Genomic DNA, 23,051 nt, shown 5'->3' with positions numbered 1-23,051 from the left:
TGGATTTTGTCAAATGCTTTGTGTCTTAAGGTGGAAGATGAGGTGATTTATTTGAGGCCTTTCTTCTTTTTTAATATAGGTTTTCAGTACTATAAATTTCCTCCAACTATTGCTTTAGTGGTATCCTACAAATTTTGATATGTCTGCTCAATTTCATTCATTTCAAAATATTTTCTACTTCCCTTTTGATTCTTTCTTTGACCTATAGGTACTTACAAGTTGTTATTTCATTTCCACTTACTGGGGGATTTTTCTAAACATCTTTCTGTTACTGATTTCTATGTTAATTCCATTGTGTTCAGAAAACATTCTTTATATGACTTAAATCCTATCAAATTAATTGATACTTGTTTTATGGCCTACAGTATGGTCTGTCTTGTAAATGTTCCATGTACACTTGAAAAGAATTTGTCCTCTGCTGCTGTTGGTTGGAGTGGTCTATACATGTCTGTTAGGTCAAATTGATTTATAGTGTTGTTCAGGTCTTCTGTATTTAAAAAAAATTTCTATCTACTTGTTCTATCAATTATTGATGGAAGGGAATTACAGTCTCCAACTATTATAGATCTATTTTTTCTTGCCGTTCTATCAGTTTTCACTTCATATATTTAAAGCTCTGTTATTGGGGGAATAAATACTGAGGATTGTTATTGTTTCTTGACTAATGAACAATTTTGTTACTGTGAAATGACCTTCCTTCTTCCTGATAGTATTTTTTGCTCTGAGATCTACTTCATCTGATGTTAAAACAGCCATTCCAGTTTTATTTTGACTGTTGTTAGCATGGTATATCTTTTTCTTTTTTCCATTTTTAAATTTTTTACTAATTTATATTTTTATATTTCAAGTGTTTTTCTTATAGACAGCATACAATTGGGTCTTTCCTTTTTATCTAACATGACAGTCTCTACCTTTTAATTGGGGTGGTTAGACCTTTTACCTTCAATGTGGTTTATTGATGTGGTTCAGTTTAAGTCTGTCATCTTGCAATTTGTTTTCTATCTTTCCTATCTGTGTTTTCTCCTTTTCCACTTTTACTGCCTTTTCTTAGATTGAATATTTTTTTTAATGATACCATTTTATCTTTTTTCTTTCTTCATTAGCTATAACTTTTTGTTTTGTTCTTTTAAGGGTTTCAGGTTCTATAGTGTATATCTTTAACTTAAAATAGTCTGCTTTAAGGTGATAATGTATATAACACTTAGAGTTTAGCATAAGAACCATAAAATATTATACTTCCCTTTCCCCTTGTCTCTCCTTTGTGCTGTTGTCATACATTCTACTTTTACATATATTGTAAAACCTATAGTATATTGTTATAATTTTTGTTGAAATAGTAAGTTATCTTTTAAAGATATTTAAACAGTAAGAAAACATCTTTTATATTTACCCATCTAGTTACCCTTTATGGTGCCTTTTAATTCAATCTGATGATATTTTCCTTCTGCTTGAAGTACTTGTTTTAAATATCTTTAGTGTGAGTCTGCTGTTGATGATTTTTTTTTGCTTTTGTTTGTCTGAAAATATCTTTGTTTCATATTTTTTTAACGCTTTATTTTTTAGAGCAATGTTAGGTTTAAAACAAAATTGAGAGGGAGGTACAGAGATTTCCCACATGCCCCTGCCCCCATGCATGCATAGCCTCCCCCATTATCAACATCACTGGAAGTTTGTACCCCTTGACCACTATCTTCCCATTTCCCCCACCCCCTCATCCTCTGATAACCACCAATCTATGCTTCTATGAGTTCAACTTTTTTAGATTCCACATAAAGTGATATAATGACATTGAGATTTCTTTTACCAAGGGTGAACCTACATTGGCACATCATAATTACAAAAAGTCCATAGTTTATTTTAGGGTTCACTTATGGTGGTGTATATTCTGTGGGTTTGGACAGATGTATAAATAATCACTGAGTAGCCTTCATTATAATATTAGAGTATTTTCACTGCTCTACATTCTCTGTGCTCTCCCTGTTCATTTTCTCACCCCCCAACCCCTGGCAACCACTGATCTTTTTATTGTTTCCATAGTTTTGTCTTTTCCAGAATGTCATATAGTTGGGATCACAGAATATGTGGCCTTTTCAGATTGGCTACTTTCATTTAGTAATATACGTTTAAGTTTCCTCCATGTCTTTTCATGGCTTGATAGCTTATTTCTTTTCAGCACTGAATAATATTCGATTGTCTGGATGTACCACAGTTTATTTATCCATTCACCAATCTTGGTTGCTTCCGAGTTTTGGGAATTATGAATAAAGCTGCTTTAAACATTTATGTGCAGGTTTTTATGTGGACATAAGTTTTCAACTCCTTTGAGTAAATACAAGGAGTATGATTACTGAATTGTATGGTAAGAGTATGTTTAGTTTTGTAAGAAATTGCCAGATAGTCTTCCAAATTACCATTTTGCATTCCCACCAGCACTGAGAGTTTCTCTTGCTCCACATCCTCTCTAGCATTTGGTGTTGTCAGTGTTCTGGATTTGGGCCATTCATATAGATGTGTAGTAGTATCTCATTGTTATTTTAATTTGTGTTTCCCTGATGACATATGATGTGGAACATCTTTTCATATGATCATTTGCTATCTTCAGTGAGGTATCTGTTAAGGTCTTTGGTCCATTTTTTAATTGGTTTTTTTCTTATTGTTGAGTTTTAAAAGTTTTAAGAGTTCTTTGTGTGTGTATGTGCATGTGCGCATGTGTGTGTATTACTTTCAGAAAAATTGAAAGGTATTAGTCTTTTGAGAGTAAATAATATGAATATAGATTGTTTGGGAATTAAGGAAGGAATATCATGGTCTGATAATCTTCATTTTAGCTTTCAGTCTTGTATTTAAGCTACTTATTTGTGAGTGGTTATTAACCTCTTAAAATTAAATAAATGTATTGAATGTTTAGTGAAAAAATTCTATTGTGTAATAATTGATGTCTTTTAAAATCTTGTTTTCCTAGCAGCAAAATTAGACATGATAAATAATTTGCATTGCTTGTGTGCAAAAGCTAACAAATTGTATTCAACCTATAGGTTCTCAAGTTCTGGATTACAGCTTTCATACCATACTTAAATACACAGATATAAACATAGCTGACATACTCTATATCTCTGCATGGCTTACTTGAAAAACAGAAACAGTTGCTTAAATGGATGACTATCAAAATGGTCAACACAGATTGATGGGCTTGAGTGCAGTAGACAGTGGGTATGCAGATGGTAGTGTCTGTACCATTTGACATGAGATGGCTGAGTCTTTAAAATGATTTTAGTGGAATGGCTTTGGTGTTGTTGCAGTAAAGGGCATCCATCCAACCTCAGGTGCTGTGCAGATGGCAAAGCCACGCTAATATAGAAAAATGAGAAACAAGTGACTATTTAATGTACAGGAATGCATGATCTGTGTCACAAATACATGATGGTATTACATGCAGGAAACCTAGCCAGATGGCTGTACATTAAAACACATGACTCCTTGAGAGAATTAAGTACAGGCAATTTGCTCAGATTTTCTGCAGGCCTGCTGCAGATTATATTAGGGTAGGGAGCATAAGAGATTAAGTGCTTTATTTATTGAAAGTGTTTAGATGAAGTTGGCAATTATTTAAGCATAATCTGATCTCCATAAGTAGTTAAATTGTCTCTGTGGAAAAAAAAAAAGAAGGGAGGGTAGTTGGCTTTAACATAAAAGAATGTAAGGAGTAAGATTGGCTGGTGAACCTGTGGAAAATACAACTGTCTTTTGGCCCATATTTTTCCACTAGGCAAAAGCTTAAAAATATTTTTAGACAAGTATGATAAACGTATTTCTTTTTCTATATAGGTTTTAATGAGTCCAAATAGCAATGACATGGAAATTTTAATGTGGAAAGAGTTAATGTGTTGAGTGCTGTGTTAAACGGGGCCACTTTCACTGGTAAAATATTACATTTTTGTTTTTCAGCTTAAAGAAAGTGGTTATTGTACAGGTCATGAACCAGATTCCCTGGAATTCAGCACTGTGGGAGGATGGGTATCTACTCGGGCATCGGGCATGAAGAAGAATATCTATGGCAATATTGAGGACTTGGTAAATTTTTTCCTATTTATTATACAATAATTAATTAGTCTATAGAGATTATTATAAAGTTGTTAAGCCTTTAAAAATTGAGTTGGAGAGTCCCCCACAAAAGTATACCCTTTTTAATTATAGTAATGTTGATTATGTGTAACACAAATGGTTAAAAGACACAACTGTGGTCATTATTTAAGAGTGCTTCTTTTCGAGTAACTGATATTTAAGTTTTGTAGATGTCTCATAGTATCTGACTTATAAATGTATCTAAATATTATTTTGCAAGCCTTGGAGTCTTGGTCTTCAACTCTACCAAGATTTTAGTCTTTATTTAGGTGATCTTGTCATTACTACTGTTTTGCCTTAGGAGATTTTATATTTATTTTTCTGAAAAAAATTTTCTGTATAGAATTAAAGAGCCCAATTAAAAATGTTCTAGTTAATGTAATGTTTTATGTGGCCATCATTTTGTTTTAGTTGATCTGGTGTCATTGCTCTTAAGAGTTAGTGCAATAGTGTAACTATAGGCATCTTGGCTAGGAATTAGGTATCATTTGTTCCATTTGTAGCTTTTCCAGTGATTAATTGTGTGACCTTGTGCAAATTGGTTTACCTTTCTAAACTTCAATTTCCTACTGTATAAAATAGAATAGTGTTATTTGTTACATAGAATTATTATAAGGAATAAAGGACATAAAATGAAAACTCTTAGAGGAATCACTGGTATGTAATAGGTACTTCATACATGTTAGTTCCCTTTATCATCAATATTTTGATAACAATTTAAAAGAATAGTTTATGAGACTATTAAAGTGGTGTTCCTAACATTATTCCTAGAGCTATTTAGGTTTGTTTTTCAGATCTAGCGTTTCAACATTTTCATCAATGTCTTCGTTGATAGGAATATCAAATTGTTGATGAAATATATTGGTTTTTTATAGTTAACACCCAACAGTTTAAGACTTTAAGTGTCTATATTATGAACACTTTTTAAATGTTTGCATTATCTTTTTTTTTAATTGAAGATATTTTAGAAATCACATTTTTCTTTTTGCAATTAAGATAACATAAATTCAGTTTCAGAAAAGAGAATTTGATCCTTTTGCTATTGGATTATTAAAATATTTATCAGAGTTAAGCATATTTGATAGACTACCACATTTAGTACTGCTAAAGCATGTAATTTATTTTAATCCTTTTTGGGGTTACTTAAGGGCCACAAATTGTAAGTATACATTTTAATGTACTTATTTGCATGTGTATATCTAGTTTTTAATCTAAAAAAGCATCATACTGTGTTTAATCTCCTCTTTAAACTGTTATCAATATATTAACATGTCAATGAGCATAGGTTTGCACCATTATTTTTTAAAAGTGCATATAATTCTCTTTTATTGATAATTTGTGATGTAGTAATTCCCTATTAAAGAATATTTAAATTATTTTTATTTCAAAATTATAGAAGTAAATAAAGGGAAAAATATCCTCTGTAGTAATTTTTTAGCATACCTCTTTGATCATTTTCTTTGGGTAAGTTCGTAGAGCTTGGATTGTTGGGTCAAGCATGTTTTTAGGTCCTTGGACCCTTACAGCCAAATTGCTCTATAAAAATTTTGTGCCAGTTGACATTCTTACTAGCACTATGAGAATCTTTATTTTACTGGACCTTTTATTTATATTATGTTCCTAAAATTTTATATTTCTTTATTTGTTAGTGAATGTAAACTTTTAAAATGTCCTCATTAGCAATTTTTATCTTTTTATTTTGCGAATTCTTTATTTATGTCCTCTGCTCATTTCCTTCAACAATAGACTATTTTTATTTATCTGTCAAAAAATTATTCTGAAAATGTGTTGGGTTTTTATACCTAACCATTTCTGAGTCAGATCTGAGGAATTTTTTTGATTGACCCTCTCCCTACAACATACTTACTTTCTCACATGTGTGAGACATACCTCACACATATCTTTCTTCATCTTTTTAACTCAATCACCACATCTCCCTCTTCATCCCAATTTTGATGTGATCAAAATAAATACTTCATTCTTTTCACTCTTTTCTACTGAGTGGGCAAAGTAGATAAGTTGAAGGTGGGGATGAGGCAAGAATAATTTTTTTCTTAGAATTCTAAGCATCTAGAATAGTGCCTAACATGAATAATAGTGCTTCATAAATATTGTTAAATAAATGAAAGAATGAACCTATTAAAATGTGATCATTGCATATTTTTTCCATCCTTTAGTTCTTTACCACATGGACAACCCTAGACTAGCTTTGGTTTAAAGAAATGTGTTTTTCAGTTTTTAAAATGATGAATATACCTAGGCCAATAACAATCTTAGAATAATTTTTCCCTGTTTTATTTAAAGTTACATACAATTTATTTTTAGTCTAAGAACTACTAAAAGATATTAGAATTCTGAAGGGAATCACCATTTATCACTTAAACCAATATTTTTAAAATAGTGTTTTATATAAATATATATGGGTGTGTATATCCAAACACACAACATTCACTGACAGATATCTAGAATTTACATCATGCATTGTATTAAACAGGTGGTTCATATAAAAGTGGTAACACCTAGAGGTATAATAGAAAAAAGCTGTCAAGGACCTCGAATGTCAACAGGCCCTGATATCCATCACTTCATCATGGGATCTGAAGGTAAATATAACTGCAAATTTATTATGAAAAAATACAGGTTAGTGATTCAGTTTTGTGAAAATCTATGATATTGTGATATCAGATTTTTGAAAGAAAGATGTGTTTTATATATTTAAATTATTTTTTTTTAAGTTTTATGACTTTAGTACTTCATAAAGTTTTTATTATAAGAACATCTTATTAAACTTTCTCTTGAATTTTGCTTTTTTATGTTTTCAGAGCCAGCTTAGTCCTTTTGGTGTTATTTTATTTTTCTTTTAGAGTTTTTAATCAATTTCAGGAAGAGTAGCTGTTAGGGTTTAAAATGGTTTGCTTTTACATTTATTGGTATGGTATTTTCTAATCTCTGAATTATCAGGAGGAAAGGACTAATAACGTATTATCTTATTGCCTTGTGTTTCTATAATTATATCTTGTTATTTGCTACTTGGTTTTTGAAGAAGTGGAATTTAAAATTCTATTGATTCACATATCTTTTAAAACTTATGTTGGTCTTTTATTTTTTCACTACTTGAGTCATCTCCTTTGCTTGGTTGTTCTTCATCTTATGCAAAACATTTAATTTCTGTACCTATGAGGGGGAAAAAAACCACTAACCTTCCTTCTAGTTTGCAAACTAACTGTTATGTAGGCACTGTGAATTTTATGGGTAAGGTGAAGGTGGGCATATTTTTCAATTCTTAGCATGGTAGAGAGGGATAGTTATCCTTTAAATTCAGAGAAATGAAAGTGTTTCCAAGTTACCAGAGGAACTCATTACTAAGTCAGAAGGTGGTGCAAGCTGTGAAAAGATTTTCAAAACATCTAGCTATATTCATGGATAAAAGTGCACTTATGATAAACTAGGATGTTAGGGCATAAATTCTAACTTTTGATGGTAACATCAAGGAAAAAGTAAATTATGTGTCTTAGTGATGTACTAGAGGTCAACTCTTAAATTGATGACCAGTGGTATAGCTTAGATATTTTTCATGATAATTAGTGACAAACCTCTGTCAAGGTGTTTCACCAATTTACTCTCTTATTCCTTTTCTGATCAGTGTACTCTTCTGTGGACAAACAGAACTATACTTTTAATGAGAAAAATAAAATGTTAAATTCCTTTAAAATAATATAGTTCTCTAAAAAATATTATTTTGGAACTTCTTGTATTAATGCATCATCCAAGAGTTAACTGAAAGAATATAACTTTTTCCAGTCAAATGTCAAATTGAATAACAAATAGGTATTAAAACTGATAATTATTGATTTTACTATTGGTATATACATAGTTGGAGTCAACTCTGTAAATTATCTTTTCAAGTGGCTACATCAGACATTTTTTTCTCCCATCAATTAGCGTTTAAAAAATTCTGGTTGCTAGGTACTGTGCTGGCCCACTCAAGGACACAGGTAATAATTGACCATTATAAGGTAAATTCTATGATAGAAGTAAATGAAGGAGAAATACAAAGGTCATGTTGATGGGTGCTTAGGAAGACTTCTGCAGAGGGGTTGTGCCTAAAGTGGTCCTTCAAGGATGATAATGAGAAAATAATTCTAGGCAGAGTTGAGGGAATAAGGTGGGGAGGGAGTTGCCCTACAGAGAGAACTAACTGCATATGAACAGGCTTAGAAGTGAGAAAGAGCTGTGACTGCCTCGTGAAGGTGCCAGTCTTTCAGTGTGACTGGACCTTAAGATTTAATTGTAGAGTGGAATTGACAGCAGGTCAGGGTGTGGAGTAGTAAGGGTTACAGGATGGCTGGAGAGATAATTTGGTCTTTTATCCCTTTTATAATAGTTTGAACTTTATCCAAAAGACTGGAGTACCTCCTTCAATAAGTAAATTATTGTACGAATTTAAGGAAGGCAAACTCATTATTATAATAAAGTAAGCAAAGAAATACAGGTTATTAGAAACATATGTACAAGGGTAAGTTACTGTATTTAAATGAGATTTTATTATAAATATCCATGCAAAATGCCATACTGATTTAAGAGCATGAACCTTGAAATCTTTCAGATCTGGATTTCAATCCTGGTTTTACCACTTATATTTCTGTGACTGTGTAAATCAGGTAGTTCTCTATGCCCAATGTCCTCAGCTGTAAAATGGGGATAATAAAAGTATCTATATTCAAAAGCTTTTTGAGAGGGTCAAACGAAATTATGCTAAACAGTTTATAAGCACGTAGTAAGTACTCAACAAATGTTAAACTGTTGTGGCTGTGTATTATTTTGGCATCAGTGATCTTTATAAGTATATTTATGGTCCCTAATCCCCATTTCTGTATGTATGTGGATATAGAGTAATCTTAATATAGGCCAGGAGACAGCATGACTGAGAGAGTAAATTTATGTGAAATCATATTCTTTTATAATATGTATTTTCTCTTCTGTTTTGAACTATCTAAATAATAACCTCCTGCCTTAAATATGAATCACAAACTTTTCCTTGAGCTTTAGAACATACTTTCTTTTGTTATAGTTAAATCATTTGATGACAACCTTGAAAGCATCACCATTATAAAAAAACCTATTATCCCCCATCCTGCTAAGTTCCACATGTGATTAACCAAGTTAAGTTTAATGTTTTTATCTTGTTTTGTGTTATGAATTTTTCATAATGGTTATTTTGACAAGCAGGTTCCTCCCATTTTAGATGTTATAGTATCATGATCAATTAATGAAAACCGTAATAAATAAAGCATTTGAAATGTTTTATAACTGATTTGCTCTTTTATTTGAAAAATAGCTAAAAGTACATTTTTTTTTTAACTCGTTACCCACCCTTGTTTTAGCCTTTGCTCTAAAATGAAATAGATGAAAAGCTTACTATCAGTCCTTCTGTGTAGTTTTACTTCATCTTTTGGTTAAATAAAGCTCATCCTGTAGTAGATTCCTCAGGAAAGGCACATTCGTATATCCCATGAGTTCTGGAATGTTCTAAACTATTTTTCTATGACCTTGATACCTGCAGGACAGCTTGAGTGGCTTTAATATTCATGGGTCACACTTTTTTTCCTTGTTTTTTGAAAATACTATTCCACTGTTGCTTTGGTTTTGTATGTTGTTTTAAAGAAATCTAATGCCAATTCTCTTGACTTTTTGCCTGGAGGCAGTGAGGATTTTTTTTTCTTTATCATTAAAGTTTACTTTTACAACTCAGAGTTGATTGTTGTGGGTCATTTTGCTCTGGTACCCAGTGGACCCTTTCTCTGTGTATATGCTGGTCTTCTTTTATTTCTGTAAAGCTTTTCTTTGGATTGTAGTGTTAAATATTAGGGTTTTGGATTCCCTTCCCCCTGCTGTTTTGATTTTTCTTCTTCAGGGACACCAATTATACATTTGTCTGACTTTCTTTGCTTATTTTCCATTTCAACCATGATTTCTCTTTTTTTCTCAACTTCTTTCTTTATTTTATTTTCATTCTCTTGGTTATTTTCTTGCTTTTCTTCAATGCCCTGTATTAAATTTTCATTTGAATCTATTCTCTCTTCTCCTTTGGATACTTGTAACCCAGCCTTCATTTTTTTTATGTTCTGTTGTTCTATTTCTTCCCTGAGTTTGGTCATCTTTTATTTAATTTTATCTTGTTTTTTGTCCATTTATGTTTTTAGTGTTTATATTTCTAATTCAGCTATTTTTTCATATCCCCAAATGCTTGTTTGACAGTATTTAATTGAGTTTGAAATGTTGTTTTTACAGTTTACTTCAGGATCATGGTTGGTTTTGTGGGGGATACTTTTCATCAGCAGAAAAGCTATTATTTCCATTTTCTGATGTTTTGCAGTAGTTTTGTATGGATTTGGTCTGCTTTTTTCTGTTCCTGTTTATTACTTGGAAAGGGTTCCTAGTTTGAGAGTGTTCTTTTCTGTCACTTCTACCCTCTTTTGTGCTATTTGCTTTATAGATGGTGGTGTTTTTGGTGGGAGAAGCCATGGCATGTCCTGTTTCTCTTTCATTTCTATCAGATCTTTAATTTTCCTCCTAATTTTATTCTTCCCCTCCACTGCCTTGTCTCCAAGGAGTACCACACTCCTCTAATTTAATGCTTCTTTGAAGATACTTCCCTTACTTCTCCAAGGGTGTCATTTCTGGTTCCTTCCATTTTCAAACCCCTCCTCATAGCCAGGGTTATGGATTACCAAGTCTTACACAGTATTTGGAGTTTATTGTTGCACTTTTGCTTTCTGGGGTTGATTTTGTCTTTGCTTACTTTTAGTCCTCTGCTACCCTCTACTCTTTCCTAGGGAGTCTTTTAAACCCCGCCTTACTCACTTTCTGCCCTTATAAACTTGTAGCAGCTGGAAGGCTGTAGAAGGTCTGTTGGAGTTTTTTCTTTTTATCTGTACTTACGGGTAATTAGAAAGTCATAGTGTTTTCTTATCTCCTTTTAATACTAAAGTGTATGTCCTGTGTGGTTTTATTTGTTTTCCTTGTTGATTTTCATGTTTGGGGGGAGGGGGGTAGAGGGAGAGGGAGGATTCAGAATCAAATGATTACCTTTCTTCTCAGTCCTGAGGTCACCTGAACATATATTTTCAAATTATGAAAGATTTTATGTATGTCAAGGAAATACTTGCATTTTGTATTAGCTAGTAGTTGAAGCTTTCAGTTTTCTTAAGAACACTATATTTGAAATTATAAAACAGAAAATTCTAAAATTTACAGCAACATATTTTTAATGAAACGGAAAGAAAAGTGAATGACATATAAGCCTCTATGATGTCACATTGCCATGGAGTTGTTTACAAACAATTATATAAACTGGATATAAAATATTGGTATAATGTGCATATAATCAAGTGATAAGTAATCTAAGTAGTTTTATATCACTCCACTGACATAAAGTTCCCAGAGCAAAAGAATCAATAAATATAATAAAGCCCAACGGAAGTGAGCCTTTCAATGAAGTGAATTTAGATGTAAACATTTATGATTGGATGAATTTGAATATAAGTCTGGATGGAAGAACTGCCTTGTGCCAGACTGCATTTGGGACTTGGATGGAGTTTCCTTTTACAGTGCAGACACCCCCAACCCCTAACCCCTGCTGCAGAACTCATAGCTGGATAGTTGCACAGACTTGCCTTGGTCATTTCATTAACCTTGCAACAATGCAAAGTCTCATTTTACTAATTTTTATTTTTTAACCTTACTTATAGTGTTATGGTGGGTTTTACCACTTTAGAATGCCTGCTATATGTATGAGGCAATATGGGTGTACAGAAATTTAAGGCATGGTCACTTCTTACTAGTACCTTAGAATTTGGGTGTAGAATTAGAACTTTAAGGAAAGTTTGCCAATGTTTTATACACATATATTTTAAAATAAACTTTTTGAGTAAGTAATTACATGTACAAAGTTAAAATAGGTATATAAATGTACAAAATTCAAAAGGTACAAAAGATGTATAGGGAAAAATCTGCCTTCTATCCCTGTCTTTTAGGCATCTCCCTTGCCCAGAGTAAACACTTTTGCTGGTTTATAAGCATATATGTATGTGTTTTTAAAAACACAAATGGGAGTTTACTACTCTTTGATTTATACTTAATTTTATAACACTCACTTCAAATCATCACATTTAGAACCACTTCATTCTTTTTTGGCAGCTACCTGATATTCCATTGGTATGTACTCTGTTCTATTTAAGCAGACCCTCATTGACTGGCTTTTAAATGGTTTCTAATTTTTTCTTTGGATTATATTTAGGTTATATTATATGCGGTAATTTATAGAAATATTTTCAAATGGCTTTATTTCTGAGATGTAAAGAAATATTTCAGAAAAAGTCAGGAACTTGGAGTTTAATTTTATTTATTTTTTATTTTATTTTGTTTAAAGATTCATTTTTTTTTTTTAATTTTTTCAAAATTTACTTACTTATTTTTGGCTGCATTGGTTCTTCCTTGCTGCGTGTGGGCTTTCTCTAGTTGCGATGAGTGGGGGCTACTCTTCGTTGTGGTGTGCGGGCTTCTCCTTGTGGTGGCTTCTCTTGTTGTGGAGCATGAGCTCTAGGCACACAGGCTTCAGTAGTTGTGGCACACGGGCTCAGTAGTTGTGGCTTGTGGGCTCTAGAGCACAGGCTCAGTATTTGGGGCGCACGGGCTTAGTTGCTCCGTGGCATGTGGGATCTTCCTTCCTGGACCAGGGCTCGAATCCTTGTCCCCTGCCTTGGCAGGCAGATTCTTAACCACTGCGCCACCAGGGAAGTCCCTGGAGTTTAATTTAAATCGAGAAATTTTCCTGTCTAAAATCAAGGCTTATACTAACCTTCTTTTCTTTTCACAGTTTTCCCACTTGAGTTTATTTATTTATTTACTTTTTTATTGGAGAAAAATTGCTTTACAGTGTTGTGTTAGTTTCCGCTCTACAATGAAGTGAATCAGCTATATGTATACATGTATCCCCTCCCTCTTGGACCTCCCTCCCACCCCCACCCCCAACTTTCTTTTCCTTAATGAATTTCAACCTGGTGACTTTTGAGTTTAAACAAGTATTTATTAAAGTTTTCTGTAATCTGCGGAGAGATTAGAATAAATAGAAAAGATGATTCATGCCTTTAGGAGCTTATGCCTGACAAATTTCAGTTTGTTTGTAGAAACAACTTTCAGCATGAGGTGTTAACTCTAAGACTACGAGGAGCTTCGAAAAATGTTGAAAAGAGAAGAAAAAAATTACAAATAAGCTTAGGGATGGTGTCAGTATAGTGGCAGAAGAATTAGCAACTTTAAAAATTAAAGTGATACTACTTGTCTTGGTAAGAAAGAATAGGTGCAATAGATAATTCTGTGTTGGTGGATGAGAAGGCAGCATAGTCTGTCAGCCTTATGCCTCTTTCTGGCAAAGGTTTAGAGTTCTTTTAGACTCTTTCTGTAGCCTAAGATACCTGTTTCTAACAATACCCCTATTTCTAAAATGTATGGCTCATAGCTCCTTGTTTAAGAAGATAACTCTGAAGTTTCCTTTGTTTTATTGAGATATAATTTACATATCCTAAAATTCACCTATTTAAAATGTATCCCTTAGAAAGGATAGTTCCTAGGGTTATTGTTTGAGATTTTTTGTGAGCTTAAGAGGGGTCCTCCCCACTGTTCCCCCCTACCCTAGTTTTATTGAGCAATAATTGACATACATCCCTGTATAAGTTTAAGGTGTACAGCATGATGGTTTGATTTACATATATTGTGAGATGATTACCACAATGTGTTTAGTTAACATCCATCATCTCATATAGATACAATAAAAAAAAAAAATGAAAAAAATTTCTTCTTGTGATGAGAACTCTGAGGATCTACTCTCTTAACAACTTTCTTGTATATCATACAGCAGTGTTAACAGTAGTCATCATGTTGTACATTACATCCCTGATACTTATTTATCTTATCACTGAAAGTTTGTACCTTTTGACCACCTTCCTCCCCCTACCCTCTGCCTTTGGTAACCACAAATCTGATGTCTTTTTCTGTGAGTTTGGTGTATTTTTATTGCTTGTTTATTTTTATTAGATTCCACATAAAAGTGAAATCATGTAATACTTGTCTTCCTCTATCTGACTTATTTAACTTACATAATGCCTTCAAGGTCTATCCATCTTGTCACAAATGGTGGGTGACATTTTTTCCTCATTTTTTTCCTCATTTTTTTTAATGCCTGAATAATACTCCATTGTATGTATATACCACAACTTCTTTATCCATTCATTCATCGATGAACACTTAGGTTGTTTCTGTAGTTGGCTATTGTAAATAATGCTGCTATGAACATGGGGGGTGCAAATATCTTTTTGAGTTAGTGTTTTTGTTTCTTTCAGATGTATTCCCAGAAGTGGAATTGCTGGATCATATGGTAGTTCCATGTTTAATTTTTTTAGGAACCTTCATACTGTTTTCCATAGTGGCTGCACCGATTTATAATCCTACCAACAGTGCACAAGGGTTCCCTTTTCTCCATATCCATGCCAGCGTTTGTTATTTCTTATCTTTTTGATAATGGCCATTCTGGAAGGTGTGAGGTGATATCTCTTTGTGGTTTCAATTTGCCTTCCCCGAATGACTAGCGATGTTGAACATCTTTCCATGTACCTGTTGGCCATTTGTATATCTTCTTTGGAAAAATGTCTATTCAGGTCTTTTGCCTGTTTTTTTAATTGAATTATTTGTTTTTTGCTATTGAGTTGTATGAGTTCCTTATATATTTTAGATATTAACTTCTTATCAGATAAATAGTTTGCATATGTTTTTTCCAATTCTGTAGGTTGTCTTTTCACTTTGTTTACGGTTTCTTTTGCTGTGCAGAAAGAATCTTTTTAGTTTGATGTAGTCCCACTTATTTGTTTTTTATTTTGTTGCTTGTGCTTTAGGTGTGATTTCCAAAAAATCATTACCAATACATATGTCAGAGAACTTTTCCCCTATGTTTTCTTCGGGGAGCTTCATGGTTTCAGATATTACATACAAGCCTTTAAACATTTGAGTTAATTTTTTTGAGTGGTGTAAGATAGGGGTCAGGTTTCATTCTTTTGCATGTCAATGTCCAGTTTTCCCAGCACCATTTATTAAAGAGACTGTGTTTTCTCCTTTGAGTACTATCAGCTCCTTTGTCAAATATTATATGACTGTATATGCTTGGGTTTATTTCTGGGCTCTTGATTCTGTTCCATTGATTGTTTTTATTCCAGTACCATACTCTTTTAACTACTATAGCTTTAGAGTATAGCTTGAAATCAGTAAGTGTGATGCCTCCTGCTTTTTCTTTCTCAGGATTTCTTTGGCTATTTGGAGTCTTTTGTGGTTCCATATAAGTTTTAGGAGTGTTTTTTTTTTTTTTTTTTCTGTAAAAAATGCCATTGGAATCTTGATGGGAATTGCATTGAGTCTATAGATGTCTTTTGGTAGTACTGACATTTTAACAATACTAAGTTTTTCAACCCATGAATGAACACAGGATACCTTTCCATTTACTTGTGTCTTCAATTTTTTTTTTTTTTTCATCAGTGTCTTAGTTTTCAGAGTAGAGATCTTTTACCTCCCTGGCTAAACTTATTCCTAAGTATTTTATTGCTTTTGATGTTCTTGTAAATGGGATCAATTTCTTTATCTCTCTTTCAGAAAATTCACTGTTAATGTGTAGAAACGCTTCTGATTTTTGTATGTTAATTTTGTGTCCTGCAACTGTACTGAATTTGCTGATTAGTTTGAATAGTTTTTTGGTTGACTCTAGGGTTTTCTCTATAGTTGTTCCTCAGTATCTGCAGGGGATTGCTTCCAGAAACCCCTGCAGATACCAGAATTTGCAGATGTTTATCTCTTATATAAAATGGCATAGTATAGCCAACCGTATATAAAATCATGTCGTCTACAAATAGAGACAGTTTTACTTCTTCCTTTCCAGTTTTTATGCCTTTTATTTTTTTCTCTTGCCTGATCGCTGTACCTAGGACTTCCAGTATCCCCAGGTTTCTACCACGCAACAGCTGGCCTGCAATTTTGCCTATATCTCCAGTAAATTTACCTATGTCTTCCCAATTACCTTTTACCACATCCTCCACTGTTTTCAAGAGTATTCTTGAAACTTCTTGAACTTCTTGAACTTCTTCATGCTCTGTTGCAAATAATCTTCGAAAAAAAGATTGGGAGCTGTTTGATGGCTTATTTCTTCCTCTGGCAAAATCTCTGAGCTAAGGCTGTGGAGGTGGGTGTGGGGACAGTGGCATGTTTTTCTCTGAGGACACCCTTACTTTAGAAACTAAGTGCTGGGGAGAAGGAGGAAGGAAAGTAGATCTTGGTTTGCTTCTCCTGGCAAGATACCAGCCCTTTACAAGCCAGGGCAAAGGGTTGGGACCATAGACTTAGTGCATCACTCAAAGTAGAGCCTCTGTCTCACCAATTTAGGCTGGGTGCAAGAAGTGAGCCTCTCCTCACCTCTTAGCTGCACTTGCCTAGAACTTAGTCTCAGGAAAGGTACCTGAGGTAGAGTGTTACATGGAATAGGGTCAAAGGTTTTTCTGAAATTAAGAAAGTCTTCATGTATCTATCCAAGAGAAAGGAAAACATATATACAAACTTGTACACCTATATTTGTAGTAGTATTATTCATAGTAGCCAAAATATGGAAAACTGTGGAACTTTCAGCCTCACCCCCTGACCTCTAGGGAGGGGAGGGGAGAGGAAAGGAGAGGAGAGGAGCAGCTGGAAGTGGAATTAGTCGCCCATGATCAGTGGTTTAGTCATCATGGCTGTGTAATGAAGCCTACATAAAAATCCCTAAATTATGAGTTTCAGAGGACTACTGGGTTGGTAACCACATGGAGGTGCTGGGAGGGTGGTGTATCTGGAGAGGGCATGGGAACTCTGCACCATTTCCCCCATACTTTGTTCTGTGCATCTCTTCTGTTTGATTGTTCCTGAGTTGTTTCCTTTTATAACAAGCTGGTAATCGAGTTTAAAAAAAAAAAAAAAGTAGAAACCCAAATGTCCATACCATACAATAGAATAATATTCAGCAATTAAAAGGAATGAAGTACTTAGTACATGCTACAACATAGATGAACCTTGAAAACATTTAAGTGAAAGTAGTCAGTCACAAAAAGGCCACATATTGTAAGATTCTATTTATATGAAATGCTCAATAGGCAAATTCCTAGAGACAAAATATACTGGTGTTTGTCTAGGGCTGAGGTGTGTGTGGGGAAAATGGGTATGGGATTTATTTTTGGGGGGTGATGAAAATGTTGTAAACTTAGATTGTAGTGATAGTTGCATATATCTGTAAATAGTTTAAAACCATTGAATTTTACATTTTAAATGGGTGAATTTTATGGTCTGTGAATTGTATCTCAATAAAGATGCTAAAATAAAAGAGAAAGTCTAGTCACTCTTACTATCTTTTAAAATGTACAAGACATATCTATCTTTTTATTCAAATATTAGTCAGGCCAACTTTGCAGAGCTTTTGTGATTTTACAAATCATAATAGGGTTGTATTTGCTATCTAAGTAGGAAATCATTTGTATATGTGACAAACATTGTGATATAATGTAGTTTACTCTTTGTGGACTCGTAGTTTTTAATCTTCTACAGTATTATGTATTAACATTTTATTTTAGGTATATTATAAATTTATTGGAAGCATTGATTTTTGTGATACTTTTAACTTATTTCTAGTGTTGTAATTAAGTTCTATAATTTCGGATTTCCCTTTTGTTCTTTTTTTCATGATTCTCAGAAAATTTACTTAATAGTATTAATAATAATTCATATCATTTGTACATTAGAAAGCACTGATTTTGAAAGCTTGGCTTTTTGAATACAATTATTTTTAACCATGTCTCTTCAGATATTTTAGCATAGCTATTTAGATCATGTAGTTATATTTAACTTGCATTTTTCCTCTGTGATTTGTCCTCCACTACTCCTCCATGTAATAAAGAAAAGGATATTTGTTTCATTGATGGTCCTCTTCTGCTAGCTATTTGTAACTATTTTGTCTCTGAAATATCTGTTTTCTTTTTTCTTCTAAGGGCATCTTAATATTGCCTTTGTCTTTTCTTCGTGTGAATTCTTAAGAAAAAAGGCGAAGTGTAATAGTCTCTCTAATTTCTTCTGTCAACTTAAATTCTCATAGAAAATTAGATTCTTTTTGCCCCAATAAATTGTTGTCATAGTAAAAATAGGTTCAACTATCAAAATATACTTTTGTTTGAATGCATATGAGATATAAAAACCTGTTGTTTTTCAGATTTAAATTTTAATAAGTTGTAATACTTTAAAAACTATTTAAAATTAACCTCTTTGGAGAAAGGTTACCTTAAAAATGTTTTAAAATATTTATACATAACTAAGAAAAATGTATTCCAAAAACTTTTTTTAGAAATTATAAAATTTGCTTAGATGTTTTTCTAGAAGGACTTGAGTAGCCATTATTCCCCACATAGAATAGATTAAATAGATTTAAATATGATTAATAGAATAAATTAGTAGAATAAATAGATAAAGTAGATTTAAATATGATTTAGAAAATTGGCATGTGATATATTGGATTATTCCCCCTTCTTTTTCAGGAACTCTTGGTGTGATAACAGAAGCTACAATAAAAATCAGACCAATCCCTGAATACCAAAAGTATGGCTCAGTAGCTTTCCCTAATTTTGAACGAGGAGTAGCCTGTTTAAGAGAAATTGCAAAACAGGTAAAAACAAAAACAAAAACCCACCCATATATATTTTTAAAATTCTGCTGCATAATTGATTTTGATATGTCACATATAGTCTTCATATTTAGTTGTGTTATATTTGTGATTTTTACCCAGTTCTATATGAAAAGGTAATGTTGTAAAATCATCCCTTTAAGTTCAGTTGCTATTTCTTTGAGTAATTATACACCTATTTCTTGGTTTAAAGAATGCTGTACAATTTTAAGACAAGGTAAGGTATGTACCTGAGTTGATGGCTTCAAATGTCTCTGCCTTTTATTGAATGTTTTCTTAAGTTATTTTTGGGTAAGATATTTTGTGATTAATTGCAGTAATATTGCATTTTTCTTAAGATATTTATTGAAATTAAAATAATTGGCTGAATATCAGTGGCCCCAAAATACAGAAATTAAATATAAGTAATCAAACTTTATCAATTCTTAGAATGTGCTGCTACTAGGCCTTACTTGTTTTTTAATATTTCCTAAGCTATATGTTAAATTAAGTAATATAATATAGTGTAACATAATACAAGATATTTAGATATAAGCTAAGAAGAATTCCCACTTTCCCCTTCTTTAAAAAAAGGGATATATTGTCAAGGGTTTTAAAAAGACTAAATAATGCCAAGTAATTTTATTTCTGTGTTAGTTATGTGTATCAGTGTGGGAATTCTTGGGTTTCTTTAGACATTTGGTTCATTGTTCGAATTATAATGGTTTGTGAAAAAATTCTTATTTCAACATTTCCCAGCAGGGAGGAAGTCAAGGGAATATACTCCAGTCTCTCTCTTCTTGCTTCCTCCAAACTCAGAGTTCTTTAATACTTCCCATCAGCTATACCCAATTTGAATCTTGAGTGCAAGGGAGCTTTCTGATGTGACCCATATAGATCAGCTTCTGGGTATTCAGAATAGGGTGGAGGGAGGATCTGATAAGGAAAAAGAGTGGTATCTAGCAAGTACTCCGTGTTCATTGTGGTCTTTGTAAGGTACTGAGTCTTATCTTCATACCATTCCAAGAGAACCAAACCACTATTAATGTTTTAAAAAAATATAAAATGAGTAAAAAAAAATGTTATATTTGCCCACATATTTACCATTTCCAGTGCTCTTTATTCCATACACTCAGTCTTGCTTTCTGAGACACTCATTCTTTCTTACAGTTTCTCACTTTTAAAAAGTCCAACTATATGATCACCTAATCTAACAGTTGAGGAGGGTAATTTTTATAATTTCCAAGTAGCTTCAGTTACTTATCATTAGATTGATTCTTCCCCCATCAAGATTTAGCCATAGGCTCCTTAATCTTGGTTGTCTTACTCCTAGGTAAAGGGAGAGTTTTAAAAGACGTATAGTCCTGGAATGAACATTCTTGAACTTGTGGCAGGTTACTTTGGTGGTGTTAACGCAGAAGTGAATGTTGTTGAAATCCTTAAGAGCTCCTAATTCACTTGAACTTTGAGGATATTATGTTACGGTTAAAGAGCTAGTATTATGCTATGTTTGCTAATATAACGAGATGGCAGTAATATTTAAAAGTAGAATTATTGAGTAAAGGAGTGGAGATAAGTTTTAGATGTAAATATTTGGGCACCGAGCGGTAAAGTTCACGTGTGTTCTGATAACTTGTTGCTAAACCCTTCCATCACTTAAAGGCCAAGGAAGTAACTTCGAATTTAAGATACCTCAGGTATTAAAAAACAAAAGAAGTACTTGAAGAGCCTTATGGTTTTGCCTGTGAATTCATTCCTAGAAGAATGGGAAACTAGGTTTTTTTGTTCTTTTTAAGAAAATAACTGTAAATTCATCAATTAAAAATCAAAATAAAACCAAATATTTTCCATAAATAGATTATATTTTCTGATTAATTTCAAATCTTCCTTAATGATATTTTTTTTATTCTAGTGTTTTCACTTTGTATTGTAGTTCATTCTTTGTGTTAAGTATTTTATTTTTATTTACTTTTCATCTTTGTCAAGCTTGACTATATCCCCTCCAAGAAAAGCTTTATTATTAAAGATACAGTTTATATTGTCCCTCTTGTTCAAGTTTTGAATGACATGTTTTTAGTTGACCATGATTGCCTCCATTTTTTTATGGCAAAATAAACATGAATGCCAAATTAGATTTTTTTTAAAAATTTATTTATTTATTTATTTTTGGCTGTGTTGGGTCTTCATTTCTGTGCAAGGGCTTTCTCTAGTTGCGGCAAGTGCGGGCCACTCTTCATTGCGGTGCGCAGGCCTCTCACTATCGCGGCCTCTCTTGTTGTGGAGCACAGGCTCCAGACGCGCAGGCTCAGTAATTGTGGCTCATGGGCCTAGTTGCTCCACGGCATGTGGGATCTTCCCAAACCAGGGCTTGAACCCGTGTCCCCTGCATTGGCAGGCAGATTCTCAACCACTGCGCCACCAGGGAAGCCCCCAAATTAGATTTTTAAAATAATTATAGAATTTATAAAACTAGTCTGATTTGTATGTATTTTTAACAAAAGATCTTAATGAGTACACACTCAGTCTATGTTGGCCAAATCTGCCCCTTCACAATACCTCCACTCTGTTGAACACAGATTTAGTAGACTTGTTAAAAAGTGTTGTTATATGATCTTTGGAATAGAAGTAGACATATTTTATTCTTTCCTGAGTGCTCCATCTGCTTTTCCGCATTAAAAATACTCACATGTAAATCTGTCTTAGGTTTCATTAATGAGAAATGGTGTACAAATATGTCAAAATCCTAAATTTATAATTTCACTAAAATTGGAAATATTGAATTGAAACATAAATAGTTGGTGCAATTTGATGCAGTTTTTGTTACAATTTAATATGCTCCTGATAGAAAGTAACAGATAAGAGCTACTTGTGATAATGAAAGGCAGGTGGTAACATTTTTCTTCATCTTTGCATAAGTCAATAAAAGTTTGTTTTTTTTTTAATTATTTGGATATTTACAATATGACCATAATCTAAATTCACTACACAAAACTATATTGAATATATATATCTTGGGATAAATAAAGGTGATGATTGATAGAAAGTGCCACCCTGTGGTTAAAAACCAGGTCAAAAAGAAAGCTCCTTTCTAATCTATAGCTTTAATAATTTGGTTCTCTGTAATTAGTAATAGATAATTTTTAGAGACATAAATACCATGTAACTGGAAAGCTTGCCTTACTTGAAACTGATTGAAAAGTCTAGATAGATAATATTTCATTCTCAAATGTTGCTCTTACGAATGAAACAGTTGCTAAGAATAGTTACTGGGATTTGGAAATATTCCACTGTTTGGGGAACCTGCATTTTTTACTCTTGTTATACTTCACATATAGAGGGGCATTCCCTTTCCTGGAAATGGGTAAATGTATTATGTTTAGGGACATTTATATATTAGTTTATAGAGTATACAAATCTCATGTGTCAAGAATGGTACTGTATATGCTGCCCTGCTTTATAACAGTATTCTCAAGCAGAAAAATTTAGAAAATTATCAGGTTTTGGCACCAGTCATTGTTCAATTTGTGATTTGGAATTTCATTTGATAGCAAGAAAATTAAGATCCATTAAAATAGATGGTACATGGTTTACGATTATGCCAAATTCTTGATTGAGTAATGAGTTGGCTGCTTGTAATTCCTCACTGTCATTTCATAGCACTTCCATTTTTGCACTATTTTCAGACTCAAGTTGCTTTTGGATGAGTATCTTTTGGAAAGGAGCAGACATGATTGTTCACAGATAGCTAAGTGGGCTCTGTGTATATTTTTATCACTATTCTTACTGAAGGAAATAAATAAAGCAACTTTATACTGGCAGCAGAAGGATTCTACTAAGGTCACTCATCTGATCTTTGTCCATGTGAGGAATTGTCCTCTTTCAGTACTTCACTGCCTTGTGAGGAGCTAGAAAGGAAGATTTAGTGGAAGATTAATGTGATTCTATCTCATAAGTGGCAGTCCAGTAGAATCTCCAGCTTTACTCAGTAGATGGGTAAGTGGCTTTTAAGATTTTCTCAGAGACTAGATTTCCTACTGTAGCCTCTCAAGAGGGGGGAAAATTGTGTTTTTTAATCAGAATATCAGTGTCAGATATAATATTTTATTTTTCTCTTTTATTGTTTGTTTTAAAATGGCAAGTATGTTTTTACAAGGGT

The 23,051-nt window shown here is 32.9% G+C and overlaps 1 protein-coding gene across 1 annotated transcript in view; it reads left to right on the top strand.

The window, feature by feature from the left end:
- The window catches only part of AGPS (alkylglycerone phosphate synthase), a 143,890-nt gene that overhangs the window by 60,845 nt on the left and 59,994 nt on the right, over positions 1 to 23,051 (top strand). The window contains exons 9-11 of the mRNA XM_068544862.1: positions 3,946 to 4,071; positions 6,617 to 6,725; positions 18,771 to 18,898. Of these exons, the coding sequence (XP_068400963.1) occupies positions 3,946 to 4,071; positions 6,617 to 6,725; positions 18,771 to 18,898 (363 nt within the window). The remainder of the gene's footprint in view (positions 1 to 3,945; positions 4,072 to 6,616; positions 6,726 to 18,770; positions 18,899 to 23,051) is intronic.

The sequence above is a fragment of the Eschrichtius robustus genome, chromosome 5 (genome assembly GCF_028021215.1).
Source record: "Eschrichtius robustus isolate mEscRob2 chromosome 5, mEscRob2.pri, whole genome shotgun sequence".
In the NCBI taxonomy this organism is placed as follows: Eukaryota; Metazoa; Chordata; class Mammalia; order Artiodactyla; family Eschrichtiidae; genus Eschrichtius; species Eschrichtius robustus.
This window is presented reverse-complemented; position numbering and strand designations above follow the sequence as displayed.